This window comes from Pipistrellus hanaki (genome assembly GCF_964339955.1).
Source record: "Pipistrellus hanaki genome assembly, chromosome: 5".
Classification (NCBI taxonomy): Eukaryota; Metazoa; Chordata; class Mammalia; order Chiroptera; family Vespertilionidae; genus Pipistrellus; species Pipistrellus hanaki.
This window is the reverse complement of record NC_140507.1, coordinates 19,290,620-19,307,119: the sequence shown is the minus strand read 5'-3', so window position 1 is coordinate 19,307,119 and position 16,500 is coordinate 19,290,620. Positions and strand designations below refer to the sequence as shown.

The following is a 16,500-nucleotide window of genomic DNA, read 5'->3' as shown; positions in this document are numbered from 1 at the left end:
TCTTAGACCAGTGGCAGAGAGCTAATGTTGGTCTGGCAGATTACTGTTTACACCTGTGCTACTCAGTGCCGCAGCTACTAGCCATATGTAGCTATTTAAGTTCATTACAATTAAACAAGATTAATTCCTTAATCACACCAGCCATATTTTCGGATGATCATTAGCCATAAGTGCTATCATATTGGAGAACACAAATAATAGGACATTTCTGTCATCACAGAATGTTTATTGACCTCTACTGGTTTAGAGAGTTGCCAGTGGAGTTGGGGAACAGTGTAGTATAATGAAAAGCCTAGATAATTGGGTTTTTGAATTGGGGGGGAAAAATCTGTAATGCAAGTCCTATTTGCTGTGGTGGCCTTGGGGAGGTCGTTAGCACCTCAGCCAAAGTTTATTCATCTTTCATAATGAACCCTTTCTTTTGTAAAGCAATCGACTATTCTCAGATAGGATTGTTGCTAGGATGTCCTTGAGTCCTGGCAGTAAAAATCTGTAGTAAGATGGGTGAGGCATCTTTTTTTTTATCCATAAGAAAACTGAACCTGCAGCTAAAGGACCTGCCCAAAGTCACACAAGTTGGCAGAGTGTAAAGAAATCTCTCATGCCTAAACCGGTTTGGCTCAGTGGATAGAGCGTCAGCCTCCGGACTGAAAGGTCCCAAGTTAGATTCCGGTTGCGGGCACATCCCCAGTTGGGGGTGGGCAGGAGGCAGCTGATTGATGTTTCTCTCTCATCGATGTTTCTAACTATCTCCCTTCCTCTCTGTAAAAGTCAATAAAATATATTATTTAAAAAAGAAATCTCTTACTTACTACATGTCTGAATGAATGAGTGAATTAAGCAGTTTGCTTAAGTTGATGAAGGATGAGGAAGGGAACTTCTGGGATTCTTATAATGTGGCACTGAAGTCTTTGAGCCAAAGGATTACTGTGAGTAACCTCTAAGTGAAAGGGCTAAATTAGTGTTCCCCCATTTGTCGGGTCAAAGGAATCACCTAGGGCACTCATTAAGCAGGTAAATTTTCACACCCTATGGAAAATCTGATTCAGAAGGCCAGGGGGAATCCTGAAATCTGTGTCTAATAAGTACCCCCCAGGAATTTCTTAGGAGTACTGAGTTTGGGAATGACTCAGTCTTAAGGCCTGGGAGGGATAAGGAGCTATTTGCTGTTCCCTTTAAGGTGGATTCTTGAAACATTTGTGTTTGACTGTCTTCTAGCCATGGACTCATCATATGATGGTACTGAGGTAACTGTTGTGATGGAGGAAATTGAGGAATCCTACTGTTACACTTCCCCTGGGCCACCCAAGAAGAAGAAAAAGTATAAAATACATGGAGAAAAAGCCAAGAAACCCAGGTTAGTCAACATGTTTTGGTGGCTGGCATTTATCAAACAGTAGCTGCTTGGAGAGCTATACTGAGGAAGACTTTAAAGCTGCACCCATATTTACTGAGCGTGCCATGTCAGTAGAAGTCTCTAGATGGGCAGTGGGACTGTGGGAGAGGAGATGGGGAGTGGTAAGTGGGAGATTGATGCCAGTGGTTGCCATTCCTGGCTAGATTTTGGCCATGTATCCCGGCTGTCAGAAGAAGTTGTACCATACCAATGGTGGAAGCTGTGCACAGCGGATCCTCGAATAACATCAGTTTTTTTCAATGTTGTTTCATTATACCACTGATGGGATGCTATAGGGACTTAACTCTTGTTTATATCAACTAGCCTCTGATAAAATTGGTTTCATTATACATTGTTTTGCCACAATTCCAAGAACCTGTCAGTGTTCTTGGGAAGATTTACTGTACAAAATAACTATGTTATTATTACCATTATTAGTATTTAAATATATTTAGAATAAAACATTAATAAAAACGTGGCATTATAAATAGTACCAAGATACCTATAAGGACTATTCAAATTATAGCTCTGTTCTCCTTCTTAATTGTGAATACTTGCTGCATTGGGTCACTTTGATAATTCTACTTGCTGCCCTCTCTCAGCCTGAGATGACTCAAGGCTGTGAGTGGTGACCCAACTATGTAATCAGCCCCCTCGCTAACCTTCCTGAGGGTGGAATGACAGGGCATCTGTGCCGGTCTTAGCTCATATTGGGTTTTAAAGCCACTCATTTCTGCAGAAAAAAAGATCCATGGAAGTAAATCAGACACACCTTTGCTTCCTGGTTTCTAAAGCGAGAAACCTCTGATGCACCATCTAGGGATCTTACTTAAATGTTTCTTTGCTCCAGTTCTTATTTAGTTAAATGCTTCGAAATGAAATACTGAGTTTTGTGTTTACCCCTTCATTATTAAACTCTAACATTGTAGTATTTACTAGTTAATGAGGGGAAACCTTAAGAAGTCATTACTTCCTCAGGTCGGCTTACCTCCTGTACTATTATGACATCTACCTGAAAGTTCAGCAGGAGCTGCCCCACCTCCCACAGTCTGAGATCAATAAGAAGATTAGCGAGAGTTGGAGGCTTCTCAGTGTGGCTGAAAGGAGTTACTACTTGGAGAAAGCCAAACTAGAGAAAGAAGGTTTGGATCCTGTAAGTAATTTTTTCCCAACTGATTTCTCCATTGGTTCAGTGGTGAAGGCCTACGGGAGGTCAACCTCTGTTCTCCTGTTTCCTTTTCTTGGGAAAACTTTGAATTGAGTCATTTTTCTTTCTTTTGTCTGATATTGCCTGCTTTACTTTTGACGATACTATGTACTCTTTTGTCCTCTGGTTGCAGCAATACACGGAGATGGCACTTTCTGAGTTATCTGCAGTGAGCCTTAGGTTCTTTTCTGAATTTTAACATATCTTGGAGCCCTTTTCTGTGGGTAGTAAATATTTTCCTTTATACAGGGCAAAGGTAGGTTTACAGTTGCTATGGAAAAATACACATGAATGAACTCTGTTTCATGTACTTAGGACAGTAAATCTACTTTTGCCCACCCCCTGTAGGCATTTCTCCTACATCATAAATGGTCATATTATAAATTGAATGTAATATAATTAATTTGTGTTCTGATGATTACAGTCAGGTATAATGATCAGCAGTTGGGCTCTGTTTAGGGACAGGTTTAGTTGCTTTGTATAATATCACCACTGATGGCTGTGAACTTTGCTAGAAGCAGAAATGCAAGGTTAAAGCAGATGATGATGGAGGAGCTGAAGGTTTGAGTGCATGGATTAAAGAATAAGCAAGGAATCATTTGGGTTTGCGTCCCTCAGCCATTTTGTTATTCTAGTTCACAACAAAATTAGCTGACAACTGTTAACACTGCTTTGTTTTTTTAAATTAAAATACCTTAAGGAAAATAACCTTGTTACTGCATGTTGAAACCTTTTAACCTTAACTCCGTTTTTTTAAATGAAAACAAGTGTCTTTAACTTATTTTTTTTTATGATATAAAGCAAAGGTTCCCCAGGAATGCAACTCTTTGGCAGAACAGGCTGTATTTTTCCCTTTGTGGAGCCCATTGCCACTGCCAATTATTTATTCTGTCCTTATTGGCTTGGCATTCCTCTTCTAGGAGCAGCTTTGTGTTACCTACAGTATTAGAGATGTCACTGTGTACTTCCTCCTCCAGATAATTTGTTTATAAACTCTGAATCTGGGAAACAATTCCCAGACACGCCTTTGCTTCCTGGTTTCTAAAGCGGGAAACCTCTGGTGCACCACTGTGGGAGGGTAAGGGGGGAAGGAAGTGGAGTCGAGAAGAAGTACACATACTCCCTTTGGTTTAGCCATTATAAAGTCGTCAATCTTTTTGCCCATGATACCAAAAAATTTTCACTTAATCTGTAGTGATTTGTTGTTGTTGTGTTGTTGTTAATTCTCACTTGAGAATATTTTTTTCTATTGCTTTTCAGAGAGAGTAGAAGTGAGGGAGGGAGGGAAAGAGGGAAGAAGGAAGAGAGAGTGACATCAGTGTGAAAGAGACATATCAGCTGGCTGCCTCCTGCATATATCCCCACATGGGGCTGAGAACGAACCTGCCACCCAGGTATATGCCCTTGACCGGGAGTTGAACCTGACACCTTTTGGTGCTCAGGCCGGTGCTCTATTCACTGAACCACACCAGCCAGGAGTGGAGTAGAGATATGGTTCTTAAAAAGACATTACTGTAGGTCTTATTAAGACTTTAAAAAAATAAAATAAATCCTCTGCAATAATTCTTTGTTATCGATTTTTAATTTACATCTACCATTATTTTACCTCTGCCACCAGAACATAAATAGATTAGCTCTGATACTAACTAGCTGTGACCTTGGAAGAACCACTTAACCTTTGAGTTTTGCTTTTCTAATTTGTAAAATGAAGATAATTGTATCTACTCACAATATTTAAAATAAGATAATGGTCATCAGTATCTTAGCGCATACTGACTTGGTCAATAAATATCACTCTTTAGTAGATTAAATGTTCAGTGACAATATAATAAGAAAAGGTGGCATTTAATGAGCATCTGCACTATGCCAAGATTGGGTGAGGCTTTATGTCAGTGGTTGGGAACCTTTTTTCAGTGAAGGGCCATTTGGATATTTATTTATTTTATTCATGGGCTATACAAAAGTATCACCTTAAAAATTAGCCTTCTCTATTTGGGCAAACATTTAATTAACTCACCCCTAATGCCTTGGCAGGGCCAGACCAAATGATTTCAACAGCTTTATAAGGCCCACGGGCCAGACATTCCCCACCCCTGCTTTACATTGCCTGGTGTGAGGGTGAGACCCTCTGTCTGCATACTTTGAAAGTCTAGCAGAGTACTTGTGGCATGCTGTCTCCTCAGCAGCCCCTCGGGTCTCCTACTAAGGAGTAGAGCCCATAGTTCCAGTGTTAGTAAGATGAATGTCTTTTAGGCCAGTGGTTGCCAGCTGGTGGTCCAAAAGGTTGGTGACGGCTGATTTAGGCCATCCTGATTTCTCTATCCTTGAATCTGTTGATTAAGTCCAGACCATCCTGTGCATTTGTCACTAGTTAGTTTTGTTCTCCAGACCTGTCTGCTTCAAAGGATGACTTGAGAATATCATTTCTCCATTATCTCTTCAGTAAAGGTTCATAAAGGATTCAGTCTGTCTGCTTTCCTGTTTCATCTGAGTGCTTCCTTTGTACCTTAAGTAGACTCATGGACTTTATTGCTTTTGATTTTAAGATTCTTTTATAATTGACTTAGTGTTTCTTTTAAAGAATGCTTCTGAAATATTTTTTGTTCCATTTCAGTTCTCACTTAACTGTTCACTTTGAACTTTTCTATTTTTCTTATTGGGTAACTTTCAGCTTAAATTGAAAGAAGGGGAAAAACACACACACAAGCACCTTTTTCTTGGTGCCAAGTAGTCATGCAGGGTTGTGCTGCTAGTACCTGGTTTCCCTTCGTAGAGCCTGCCTGCCACTGCCATTTAGATATTTTGTCCTTGTTGGCTTGGCATTCCCTTCCAGGAACAGCTTAGTGTTACCTACAGTATTGGAGATGCCACTGTGTGCTCCCTCCTCCAGATAATTTGCTTATACACTGAGAGTCTGGGAAACAGTCCTTGTAGGGGGAGAGGAAGCAGAACACTTTAGTAGACCTGGCCTGGAGTCCCAGCTTTTTACTTACTAGTTTTGTGTTTTGGGAAAGGGTACCTCCTTTGCTTCATTGCTGCGTGGGAATAATAATAGTATCTAACTTATTAATGGTGTTGTTTTTTGATTAGGAAATTATTTTCTAAATTTTAAGATCCTAGGTCAGTGTTAATGTTTGTATCCTTTCTCCCCACCCCAGTATGTTTTGGCCCTTGTCAGATAACCCCTCCAAGGGCGCATTCTCTCAGGAGGCCTCTTAGCTCCGTGATCTCTCCATCCTTTTCTTTGTAATTTGGGAGAAACCAGCAGTGTTTCAACTCTTACTGCCTTGAGTTCCAACTAGGCCTTGACTTGTAATTTAGGCTTTTTGCTCTTTTATTGCACATAACACATTTTGTTGTTTAAATTTTCTGCTACTATGGAATCCTAAAGTATCAGAGCTGGAAAGGAACAAGTAGCTGGATTCAGATCCCTCGTTTTACAATTTGGGCAGATAGTCAAAAAGAGGGACCGGATTTGCTCGAGATTATGCCACACCTGGGTTCCCATTCACAGTTTTGGATGCCAAGATCAGTGCCCTTTGCAGAGTCTAATCCATGTTCTCAGTATCCTGTGTGAATGAGCAAGGAAAAGTGTGATTCAAATGAAGATGCCATTGCTGTTACAGAGGCTGAACCTATCTAAATCTTAAGTCAAGAGAGTAGAGTCTTTCTGGTCCCTTTTGCAAGGAGAAAAAAAAGCTCGTGTGTGTGTGTGTGTGTGTGTGTGTGTGTGTGTGTGTATAATCTCCATGTTACTTTACTCCATTTATCTTTCCTTGTCTCCCTTTTCTGGCCTCCTCATTTTCAGAACTCTAAGCTCTCTACATTGACTGCTGTGGTTCCGGACATCCCAGGTTTCCGCAAAATCCTACCCCGCTCGGATTACATCATCATCCCCAAGAGCAGCCTGCAGGAGGACCGGAGCTGCCCTCAGCTGGAACTGTGTGTGGCCCAGAACCAGGTGTCCTCTAAAGGACCACCTCTTGTATCCAACACAGCCTTGGAGACAGTGCCTAGCCATGCAGGCATGGCAGAGCAGTGCATGGCTGTGGAGGCCCTAGCTGAGGAGGTGGGAGCCCTTGCCCAGCCGGGTGCTGTACAGGAGATCACCACCTCAGAGATCCTCAGCCAGGATGTGCTCCTGGAGGAGGCTTCCCTGGAGGTAGGGGAGAGCCACCAGCCTTACCAGACAAGCCTGGTAATTGAAGAGACCTTAGTGAACGGCTCACCAGACCTCCCCACCAGAAGCCTGGCCGTGCCTCAGCCCCAGGTGGGGGAGAGCATGTCCGTGGTAACAGTCATGAGGGTAAGTGGCTTTGGTACTGATGTCTTTTACTTCCTCGAGAATTACTAACAGGCAGCCAGCACCATGCATTTGGAGCTGTGGCAATGGAGAGAGCTGCTGACTGGGCACCTCCAGTGGGACCGCAGTCCTCTTGAACCTTCTTGCCCCTCGGCTTGCTCCAAGTTGTTTCCTGTTTCTCAGGCATCTCGCTAGCTCCTCTTGCCCAGATAGGAGGAACTTTCCTCAAACGAGGCAGTACGTAATACATTAGCAGGAAGGAGGAAATGGTATGTGGGCTACCATGAGGTAAAGCCAGGATCTGTCAGGTATTAGTATCAGTCAGGATTTTATGTTTCCTGAAGATTGTTTCAACAAACAAAGTGGCACCTTGAACTGTGTAGGATAATTTTCAAATGGTTTTCATGGGTACTGGGTAGGTAGAAAGAAGGGAGTTCTCTTCAGGTTGATGGAAGAAGAGGCAAGTCTCTGTACAGAGCTTACATGTCACGCCCAAGTGAGGGGAAAGAGCAGTTTCAGTGACCCCACAGCCTGGCCCCCTGAAGTAGGAAGATGCCACCATGCCCTTTATTACACTTGGTAGGATGGTATCCTCAGAGGTAGGACCAGCATGCTGTAGCCCTCTGGCCTGTAAAGATGAGAGCAGTACCTCTGCAGGAGAATCCATGCCAGGCCTGAATCCATTTTATTGTTTGTTGCCTCAGTGCTGCTTATGATAATGAAGCATGCCACGGGCTGGGTAAGGACATTGGATAGGGTCAGAAGGGTTGGGTTCTTTCACTAACTGCTTATGTGATTTTCGGAATTCTAAGTCTGAGATCCTCAGTTTTTTATCTGTAAAATGAGGATAGTACATTCCCTGTAGCAATGTTTCTTTTCTACTTTTATTTGCTCTTAAGTAAACTTCTTATCTTGAGACAATTGTAGATTCTTTATTTTTTTAAATAAGCACATTGTGGTTATTGGACTCGATCTGATCTTGGTGTTGAGGAAGGTCCTCGGTGTACTTCACTCTGTCTCCTTGTGCCCACAGGATTCCAGTGAGAGCAGCTCCTCTGCGCCAGCCACACAGTTCATCATGCTGCCTCTTCCTGCCTACTCGGTTGTGGAAAATCCCACCTCTATCAAACTGGTCAGTGTGTGGGGAATTGATGGGGACTAGACCTCCGTAACAATTCTCTTCCAAGTGGTTTCCTAGAAGTCTTAGACCTCCGGACGCTGGGACTGGCCCAGTTCTCAGAGACTGTCTGGTCATTCGGTGTGTCAGTGACAAAGCTTCCGTCCACAGCTTGGTCTTTTTTCCTGGTGCCACGCCACTTCACACTCATTCTTGCCCTGTTACCATTATCATAATCACCTTTCCCTAGGTTTTCCTGGAAGAGGTAGCCTAGTGGCAGCTGGTGTTTTCTCAAGGGAGGTTATTGGGGTTCTTTTGGCCAGGCTTGGGAAGCTGGGCTTGATAGCTGAATACACATTCATTAGTGACAGAGCACATCTGACAGGGAATGTTTTCTTTCCAGCATTCACCTAGAAATGGTTTATGGCTAATTTCTACTTGTAACTGCAGTGTAACAACCCATTGTAATATAGTCTGTTCAAAGGGAAATCAGCAGGGATGGTGAGAGCCAGTGGCTGAGTATATTCATATGCAAATAAAATTGACCCTTGAACAACAAAGTTGACCATCTGTATAGTTGAAAATCTGAGTATAACTCAAACAAGTCTGCCTTCTGCATACTTGGATGGCCAACCAGGTATCGAAAATAGTTCTTAAATTCTGGTTTCTACTGGAGTTCCCTCTCATTTTTTAGTGACCATGGTCTACTTTTTTATCTCTGAACCCTAGGTTCTCTCTTTTAACTAGTAAAGAATGAAGATGAAGCACATTCTTTGAAGTATTCAGAGCCATAGGGTGCATGTGGATGCATGGAAATCTTGGACCAAGAATTAGAGAGATCTGGTTTCTAGGTCTACCTCTGCAAATAGTACTACAATACTATTTGAGGCAAAGCATTTAACCGCTCTGAACCTCAGAAGTAGTAAACTTCAGAGCATTGCTAAGAGCATTAAATGAGATACTATGTAAAGTGTTCAGCACTGTGTGATTTTCTGCTCAATTAATAGCAACCACTCTTATCACAAAAAAAAAAACTATAATTATGTGTACTCATGGGTATTAACTAGATTTATTGTGGTGATTGTTATGCAACATATACAAATATTGATCATTATGTTGGGCATCTGAAACTAATGTTATGTGTCAGTTATGTATCAATTTAAAAAATAGCTATTACGATCTTTATTTTTCTGGTGCCTAACTATAACCTTGGGCAGCTCCTTTTCTCATTTGAACTCATTTCCTCCATTTCTAAAAAGTGCACTAGTTGTAGCTAGTCAAACCTTTTCAACTCCAACCTTTTATACCATGAACTAGAACCCCATGCACAAAATTTGTGCAAGAGCAGGGCTTCCTTCCCCTGACTGCTGGCACCGGCTTCCCTCTGGTACCTGGGACCACCCTGGCTTCGTCTGGAAGGTCAACTGGAAGGAAGTTTGGTCTAATTAAGCATATTACACTTTTATTATTATAGATTGCCTATCCATTTACAAGCTGGTATCCTGCTGGCATTGTTGTGATAATGGTCATTAGGATCTGAGAAAGGTTAGACTGTGGTGTTGATTCTAAACCTCCCCCCTTTTCTTTTTAATTTTTACAGACCACTACATACACCCGCCGAGGCCATGGGACATGCACCAGCCCAGGTTGCTCCTTTACATATGTCACAAGGCACAAACCACCTAAGTGCCCTACGTGTGGTAACTTCCTAGGAGGGAAGTGGATTCCAAAGGTAAAATCTATTGGCCATTGCTGATTTGGAAGTCCACAAAGTAGATTTTCCTTCAGAACAGATAACTTTAAAAATTAATGCTTATTTTCATTTTCTGACCATACAAGTAAGTCAGTTTCATTGTAGACTGTTTTAAAAAGAAAGAATAAAATGTTACCCATAATCTTATGCCATCCAAAGAAAATCTATTATTAGTTAATATTTTGGTCTTTTTTGTGTGTGTTAATAGACAAGTTCTGTATCTTGCCTTTTTTCATTTAATGTATCATGTCTTTAAATATTCTTCAAAAACGTAATGGTTTTATAATTTCCCATGGATGACTATCCCATGTTAATTTATTCATTTCCTATTAGGATTAAATTTTTAACAGCCCATCCTTTACACTGACTGTTTTGCTATTCAGATGTAGCTCACATTTTCTCACTCCTTAGCTCGAAGTCCTTTCAATCTATGCTCCTATAAAGAGTGGAGGTACTTAACTAATATTCAAGATCTTTCATAGACTAATTTTCCAAATATATACCATCTCTCTAGATAACTGATGCTTAATAAATACATGAGCATCAAAGCTATGCCCCTGTGAAGTTCAATTCAGCACATGTATTTTGTTACCTGTTTTATGCTTGGCACTTAATATATAAATAATACATGCTTGTCACATTTTTACATTAGACTGTAAATTATTCAGGGCCAAAAAGACTAGAATAGTCAGGATGGTTTTATAGAGGGGATAGTCTAGATAAGTAGGATTTGGGTAGATAGAAGAGGAAAAAGGGTATTGTCTTTGTGAAAATAGTTTAGGCTAGGACTGTGTTTGTAATGTGTTTAATTCAGCATAGACTAGGTTTACTTGTGTAGATAAAACTTATATTGCAGTGTACTTATTAAGTTTATCTGGGGCAATTTCCATACAACATCTCCTTTAAAAATACTGGGATGATGATTTTTGCTCTCTGGCTCTCTGTTGAAGTTCAGGGTAGTATCAATTCCAGGAAACAGAATAGGATAATAATTAGGAAAACAGTCCTGGAGTCAGCTTCCTCAGTTCAAACCCCTGCTTCCCTAGTTTTTAGCTATACAACCTTGGGCAAGTCATTATATGTTTCTACTCTTGACTTAGGTTTCCTTTCATTTGTAACTATAAATTAACAACACTACCTAACTCATTAGGGTTGTTGCAGGAGTCCAATGAGATTACTCATGTAAAGTGGATGACACATTCCTGGTGTATATTAAATCCTCAGTGAGGCTTCATTCCTGTCCTTGTTGGCAGCAATATAATTATTGTCTCTATCATTGTTAGTAATTTGATCTTTCAACGGGCAGGAAGGATCTAGTGCTAGTGTCTCAGGAGATTTTGTCTAATGTCTTATGCCTACTTCCGGTGTGCCTCTGAAGCTATCCTGTTTATTCCCACCCTAGATAGTCTCCCCAAAATGTACTTCCCCAGTTGCAGTAGGGAGATTGAGTTGGATAGTATTCAAACCTTCCTTGGCTTCACTCATGCACAGAAGGTCCCTCTGTTGACCTTATTTTCTGTGCTTTTGCATGGAACAATCTTATTGACCCTGTGCCCTTCACTTCAGATTTACTCGGCTTTCTTTTTTCATTTTATGTCTTTTTTCCCATCTTTGATTAAAATAACTTTGTGCCTTGGTTCTCTTTCTGAGCTCAAACTCATGACGTGAAGACAATTTTTTTCTTAGCTACTCTTCCCTGTATTGACTTGCTAAGTCAGAATTTTTTCTCAAAGGTTTTTCCATGAGTTACTGTGTGAAGAGTAGATTCTGTGATTTCTAAACCTCATAGGAATGAATAAGTGAGTACAAGAAGAAAAAGAGTAACATTTTAGCATTAATATACTTTGAATTTTAGAGTTAAAAGTGACTTTGGTTATCAGTTCAACTCCAGGTTTCCAGCTGAGGGGAAATAAATTCAAGGGAAGTGACTTAAGTTCACTAATTATGCCAGCGCCTTTTCTTCCACTAAACCACACTTTTTAAGCATTGCTAACATTTTTTTAGTTCGGATTTTTTGAAGCAAGTATAAATAGTTTCTAAAAGCTCCAAATACGTCCATGCCAGTCAGGAAATGACTCACCTTTTCTTGTATTGTTCTGGAGCTCATTAGCTAAAATTAGCCCCAAAAAACATGTGGCACGGTTCCCAGTGAGTTGGATGGAACAAAGGATGGCTGTAGAAGGCCCAGTAGCTCAGTGCCGCACTCCTTTGGGTTCTCTGATGGTGCTAATTGAGGTTTCTGAGTGGGCAGCTGGTAGTATTTGCCTTTCATCTTGAAATAAAGGTGACGTCTAAAAAGGGGAGGCTGAGTAAGGAAATCTGATATCACCAACCAGAACTTTAGCTTATTGCTTAAGTTATCCAGTTTCCCTGCAAAGGATCTTCATCTAAAATAGTCTACTTACGTGGGCAGTGTTTTGCTCAAAGATCTCATCTTAGAAGCTTAGTTTAACTTGTCTCCTATTTTTCCGCAGACTTTTCCCTCTTTAACAGTCAGTAAGCCCTGTATCTTTACTCATCCTCATGGGCTAGTGGGTGTTAGAATCTGAGAATGCTTTATGGAGATTTCTTAAAGGTTGCCTAATTTAAAGTTCTTAGCTAGAGGTGACATGCTGCCTGAGGGGCTTTGGAAGGGTGAGGGGTTTTTTCAAATCAGTGACTGGAAGGTAGTGATAAAATTTAATGACAGCATAGATGCTGGTGGAGCAGGGGTCACCTGAAAGGCTGTCTTGCTGCTGTTGACAAACATTGAGAGCCCAACTCTCTTATTTTATAATTAGAAGCCCGGTGCATGATATTCATGTACTGGGTGGGGGTGTCCTTCAGCCCGGCCTGCGCCCTCTCACAGTCCGCTGGGACCTCTTGCTCCTTACCGCCTTCCTGCTTGCTGCTCCTTACTGCTCCGCTCGCTGCTCCTTAGTGCTTCCATGGAGGCGGGAGAGGCTCCCACCACTGTCACTGCATTCACCTTGAGCCCAGCTTCTGGCTGAGCGGCACTCCACCTGTGGGAGCGCACTGACCATCAGGGGCAGCTCCTGCATTGAGTGTCTGCCCCCTGGTGGTCAGTGCGCATCATAGTGAACGCTCGTTCTGCCATTCGGTTGATTTGCATATTAGCCTTTTATTAGGATGGGGAAATGAGGCTTCAGATAAGAGCTTGCCTTGGGCCACTTGTGTAATTAGGAGTGAAGCTGAGCCTAGATGGAACCCAGCTTTTATGTTTCATGTCCTCTAGTTAACAGTGCCTTTCACTACACACATAAAAGAAAGAAACCTTTCTGAGACCTTTCCTGGAGACAAGTACTATTTAAAAAATCTTTAGAGTGTGCATGTATATAGATATAGGGTGGGGCAAAGTAGGTTTCCAATTGTTAGTATGTGAATCACAGAGTTTATTCTTCAATTATTTATTATATTACTTTCCATATGAACAACTGCAAACCTACTTTTGCTCCATCCTGTGTGTGTGTGTGTGTGTGTGTGTGTGTGTGTGTATACTGATTGCATAAAAGCTAAAGCTCCAAGGAATTTTTAAAAGTAGTTCTATCTAAGATAGAAGCTGGTATTTTTAGACATTTTGAATATTTTCTAGCCCATAAATAATAAGTATAGGAGTTAAACTGATGCAGGGAAAAGTTTGTAGCCTATGTATAAGTCAGGCTTAATGTTCACCTGAAAGAATCTGGGGGCAAAAGATAGACTTTTTCCCAACAGAGTTGGAAGCTTCAAGTGTATCTCTTTAGATTGTGAGCACATTGTGATTAACTGAGCCTCATAAAGGGACTACCAAGATAAACAAGTTAAGACTGCTGGGCTCAATATGACAGCATAGACATAGAGAAAAGTAGGCTTTGAACAGTCAAAGGTCAAGGTAAAAAATGCCAGTGTTTGTTTGCTGAAACCTAAAGAGGCATGCCAGTAAGAAGTGTGTTAGGAGAAGAGCTTTATCCTAACTCTGGCATTGAATATTGTAGTGAAATATACCTGGAGTCATAAGACTTAGATTCAGGCCAGTTTCATACTTGGGACCTTACATTAGCTTCTACCTCTCTCTGGCCTCAGCTTCCTTATTTATTGCCCATACATTCTTGTTATGAGGATCAAATGAGAGAATATTTGTGAATGTGCTGTCAGTTGTAAAATGGCATATGCATACAAGGTGTTTTAATTTTTTTTTCTAGGAAAAGCCAGCCAAAGTGAAAGTGGAATTGACTTCTGGCGTCTCCTCCAAAGGCTCTGTGGTTAAAAGAAATCAGCAGCCTGTCCTCACTGAGCAAAATTCCTCTAAGGAAACCACCTCTAAACTGACTCTGGAGAATTCGGAAGCTGTAAGCCAGCTCTTAAGTGTAGCTCCTCCAAGAGAAGTGGGTGAGGAGAATGAGTGGGAAGAAGTGATCATCTCAGATGCCCATGTTTTGGTCAAGGAATCTCCTGGGAATCGTGGTACAGCAGTCACTAAGACGCCAGTGGTCAAGAGTGGTGTGCAGCCTGAGATCTCTCTGAGGACAACTGAGAATGACAGTCCTAGCCCAGACATACCACCACCAGCCGAGGGGACCAGCACTTCCAGCCCACTCCCTGCTTCTAAAAAACTTACAGGGTAAACCACTGTGTTTATACATGATAGGATTGCCTTTAGACTAACTCATGTTTGTTTTGTCCCATGTCCTTACAGGATTCCTAGGAGGCCACAGAGCCCTTAATGGCTCCTATTTTGGAGGTACAAAACCAAGGCCTAGAAACATGGAATGACTTGCCTTTCCCCTTATACCCTGCTGTCCATGCCCTGCTGTTAGGTTCCTTATACATCTATTCCTGTCAGTTTCCCTAAAGCTGTTATCAGGATCTTGCTGGTACAGGCTATAGGCAATATTATAAACTACTATTCAGTCCTGATACTAGATTTGGAAAGAAGCTCTATTAAGGCTACCTTATAAAAAGATTCCTGTCATGGTGGTCGGAGAATTCAGTTGTTTGTGACTCTGTCCCTGGCTTCCATTTGACCTTGGGTATAGTCACTTCATCTTCTCTGAAAAATCTTGGATTGAGTGTTAAAAAAAATCTTATCCTCAGTGGCTGACCATATAGACCAAAAAAGATTGTAGGCCTTGCAGATGGGAGGAAATCCATAAGTGTCAGCTAATTCTCCCCCTCCCCCCCCTTTTACCTCTTTTAAGGCTTGACTGGATTCTCCATATAGCCCCTTCCTAGAGGGGGTTGTGGTCTTGTAACTGAAAGCCCTTATTTATTCATAAAGTGGTTCGCAATGGGGAACATTTTGCCTCCAGGGGACATTGTGGCCATGTTCAGAGACGTTTTTGGCTGTTATAACTGGGTCTCAGGGTAAGGATTACTACTAGTAGCATCTAGCAGGTAGAGGCCAGGAATGCTGCTACTTATCCTACAATACAATAGGATAGCCCCCACAACAAAGAATTTTCTGGCCCATAATTTTAATACTGCCCATGTTTAGAAATTCTGATTTATGTTGTTATAATTTAAAATTTTTTTATTGTTGAGTGGGAAATATATTCACATGGTTAAACTCAAAAGTTATAAGGAATATATACTGGGGGAAAAGTCACCCTTCTGTCCTATCCTCAGTCATCCATTTCCATTTCTCGGAGACAATCAGTATTCTCAACATCCTGAATAATATGTTTTGAGATGGTTCTGTATCCTTAGAGGATGAAGCTGTGCACTTCAGACATTTGTTAGGGCAAGTGAATCACTTTAGCACACGTGGATTGAGGCCTTCTGTGGTGCAAGCTCTGTGCTCAATATGTGAGCTACAAAGATGGATAAAAAAACACACAACAGACTGTTCTCCTGGGTCTCTACTCTCACGTGGGAGATTGATTACAGGCAGATTAGATGTTACATTATTTAGGCACTGTTTTTGCACCTTTTTATAATAACCCCACCTTTTTATCTTAATAATAGCCCCACGAAGTATTTGTAATTACTGCCCCATTTTACATATTAGGAACGAGGTTAACTAAAGAGTGAAATTACTTGCCCAGGGCCACACAGCACTTCAAGGTTTTATTTGAACCCTTCTGTCTAAAGCCTGACAGTTTAACCACTAAATTATCCTGCCAATAAAGTGCTATTTAGAGACAGCACTTTTCTTTTTTTTTTTCTCTTGGTCCTGAATTTCTAGATTTTCCTTCTTGTTTTCTTCAGAGTTGACCTGACCAACCCTGGTCCCAGAGCTTCAGAGCTTAAAGGCAGAGCACGGGGCAAACCTTCACTACTGGCTGCAGCAAGACCCATGAGAGCAATTCTCCCGGCTCCAGCTAACGTGGGCCGAGGCAGCAGCATGGGACTGCCCAGGGCCAGGCAGGCCTTTCCCCTGAGCGGTAAGGAGTGGGGCAGACCCGGAGGAGGGGCTGTAATGGGAAGGGGATAGGAGCGGGTGGGTTGAGAATAGTGATGAGAAACTTAGGGAGACAGAATGCACTTAAGTTACCAGTTTGGCTCCTGGTTGTCCCAGATAAGACTCCCTCTGTGAGGACTTGTGGCCTGAAGCCAAGCACGCTGAAGCAGCTGGGCCAGCCCATCCAACAGCCATCTAACTCTGGTGAGGTGAAGGTAAGATGCATTCCCTTCCCTGAGGAGGAGCGGTTGCTCCAAGGACAGGGGCTCCATTTAGTGTCCTAAAGACCTATGCAGAAAGCAGGCCCTCATTCTTATACTGTGGACCTCTGGGAGGAGGGTTAGC

At 41.7% G+C, this 16,500-nt stretch overlaps 1 protein-coding gene across 3 annotated transcripts in view; it reads left to right on the top strand.

The window, feature by feature from the left end:
* HMGXB3 (HMG-box containing 3) overlaps nucleotides 1-16,500 on the top strand; it is a 43,260-nt gene that overhangs the window by 1,902 nt on the left and 24,858 nt on the right. For 2 of the 3 annotated variants that reach the window (XM_084884201.1, XM_084884199.1), the window contains exons 2-9: nucleotides 1,219-1,357; nucleotides 2,375-2,549; nucleotides 6,412-6,909; nucleotides 7,940-8,038; nucleotides 9,624-9,755; nucleotides 13,958-14,376; nucleotides 15,963-16,138; nucleotides 16,273-16,370. In XM_084884201.1, coding sequence (XP_084740327.1) covers nucleotides 1,221-1,357; nucleotides 2,375-2,549; nucleotides 6,412-6,909; nucleotides 7,940-8,038; nucleotides 9,624-9,755; nucleotides 13,958-14,376; nucleotides 15,963-16,138; nucleotides 16,273-16,370 — 1,734 coding nt within the window. In that variant the 5' untranslated portion in view covers nucleotides 1,219-1,220. The remainder of the gene's footprint in view (nucleotides 1-1,218; nucleotides 1,358-2,374; nucleotides 2,550-6,411; nucleotides 6,910-7,939; nucleotides 8,039-9,623; nucleotides 9,756-13,957; nucleotides 14,377-15,962; nucleotides 16,139-16,272; nucleotides 16,371-16,500) is intronic. The other variant, XM_084884200.1, reaches the window with a different exon arrangement.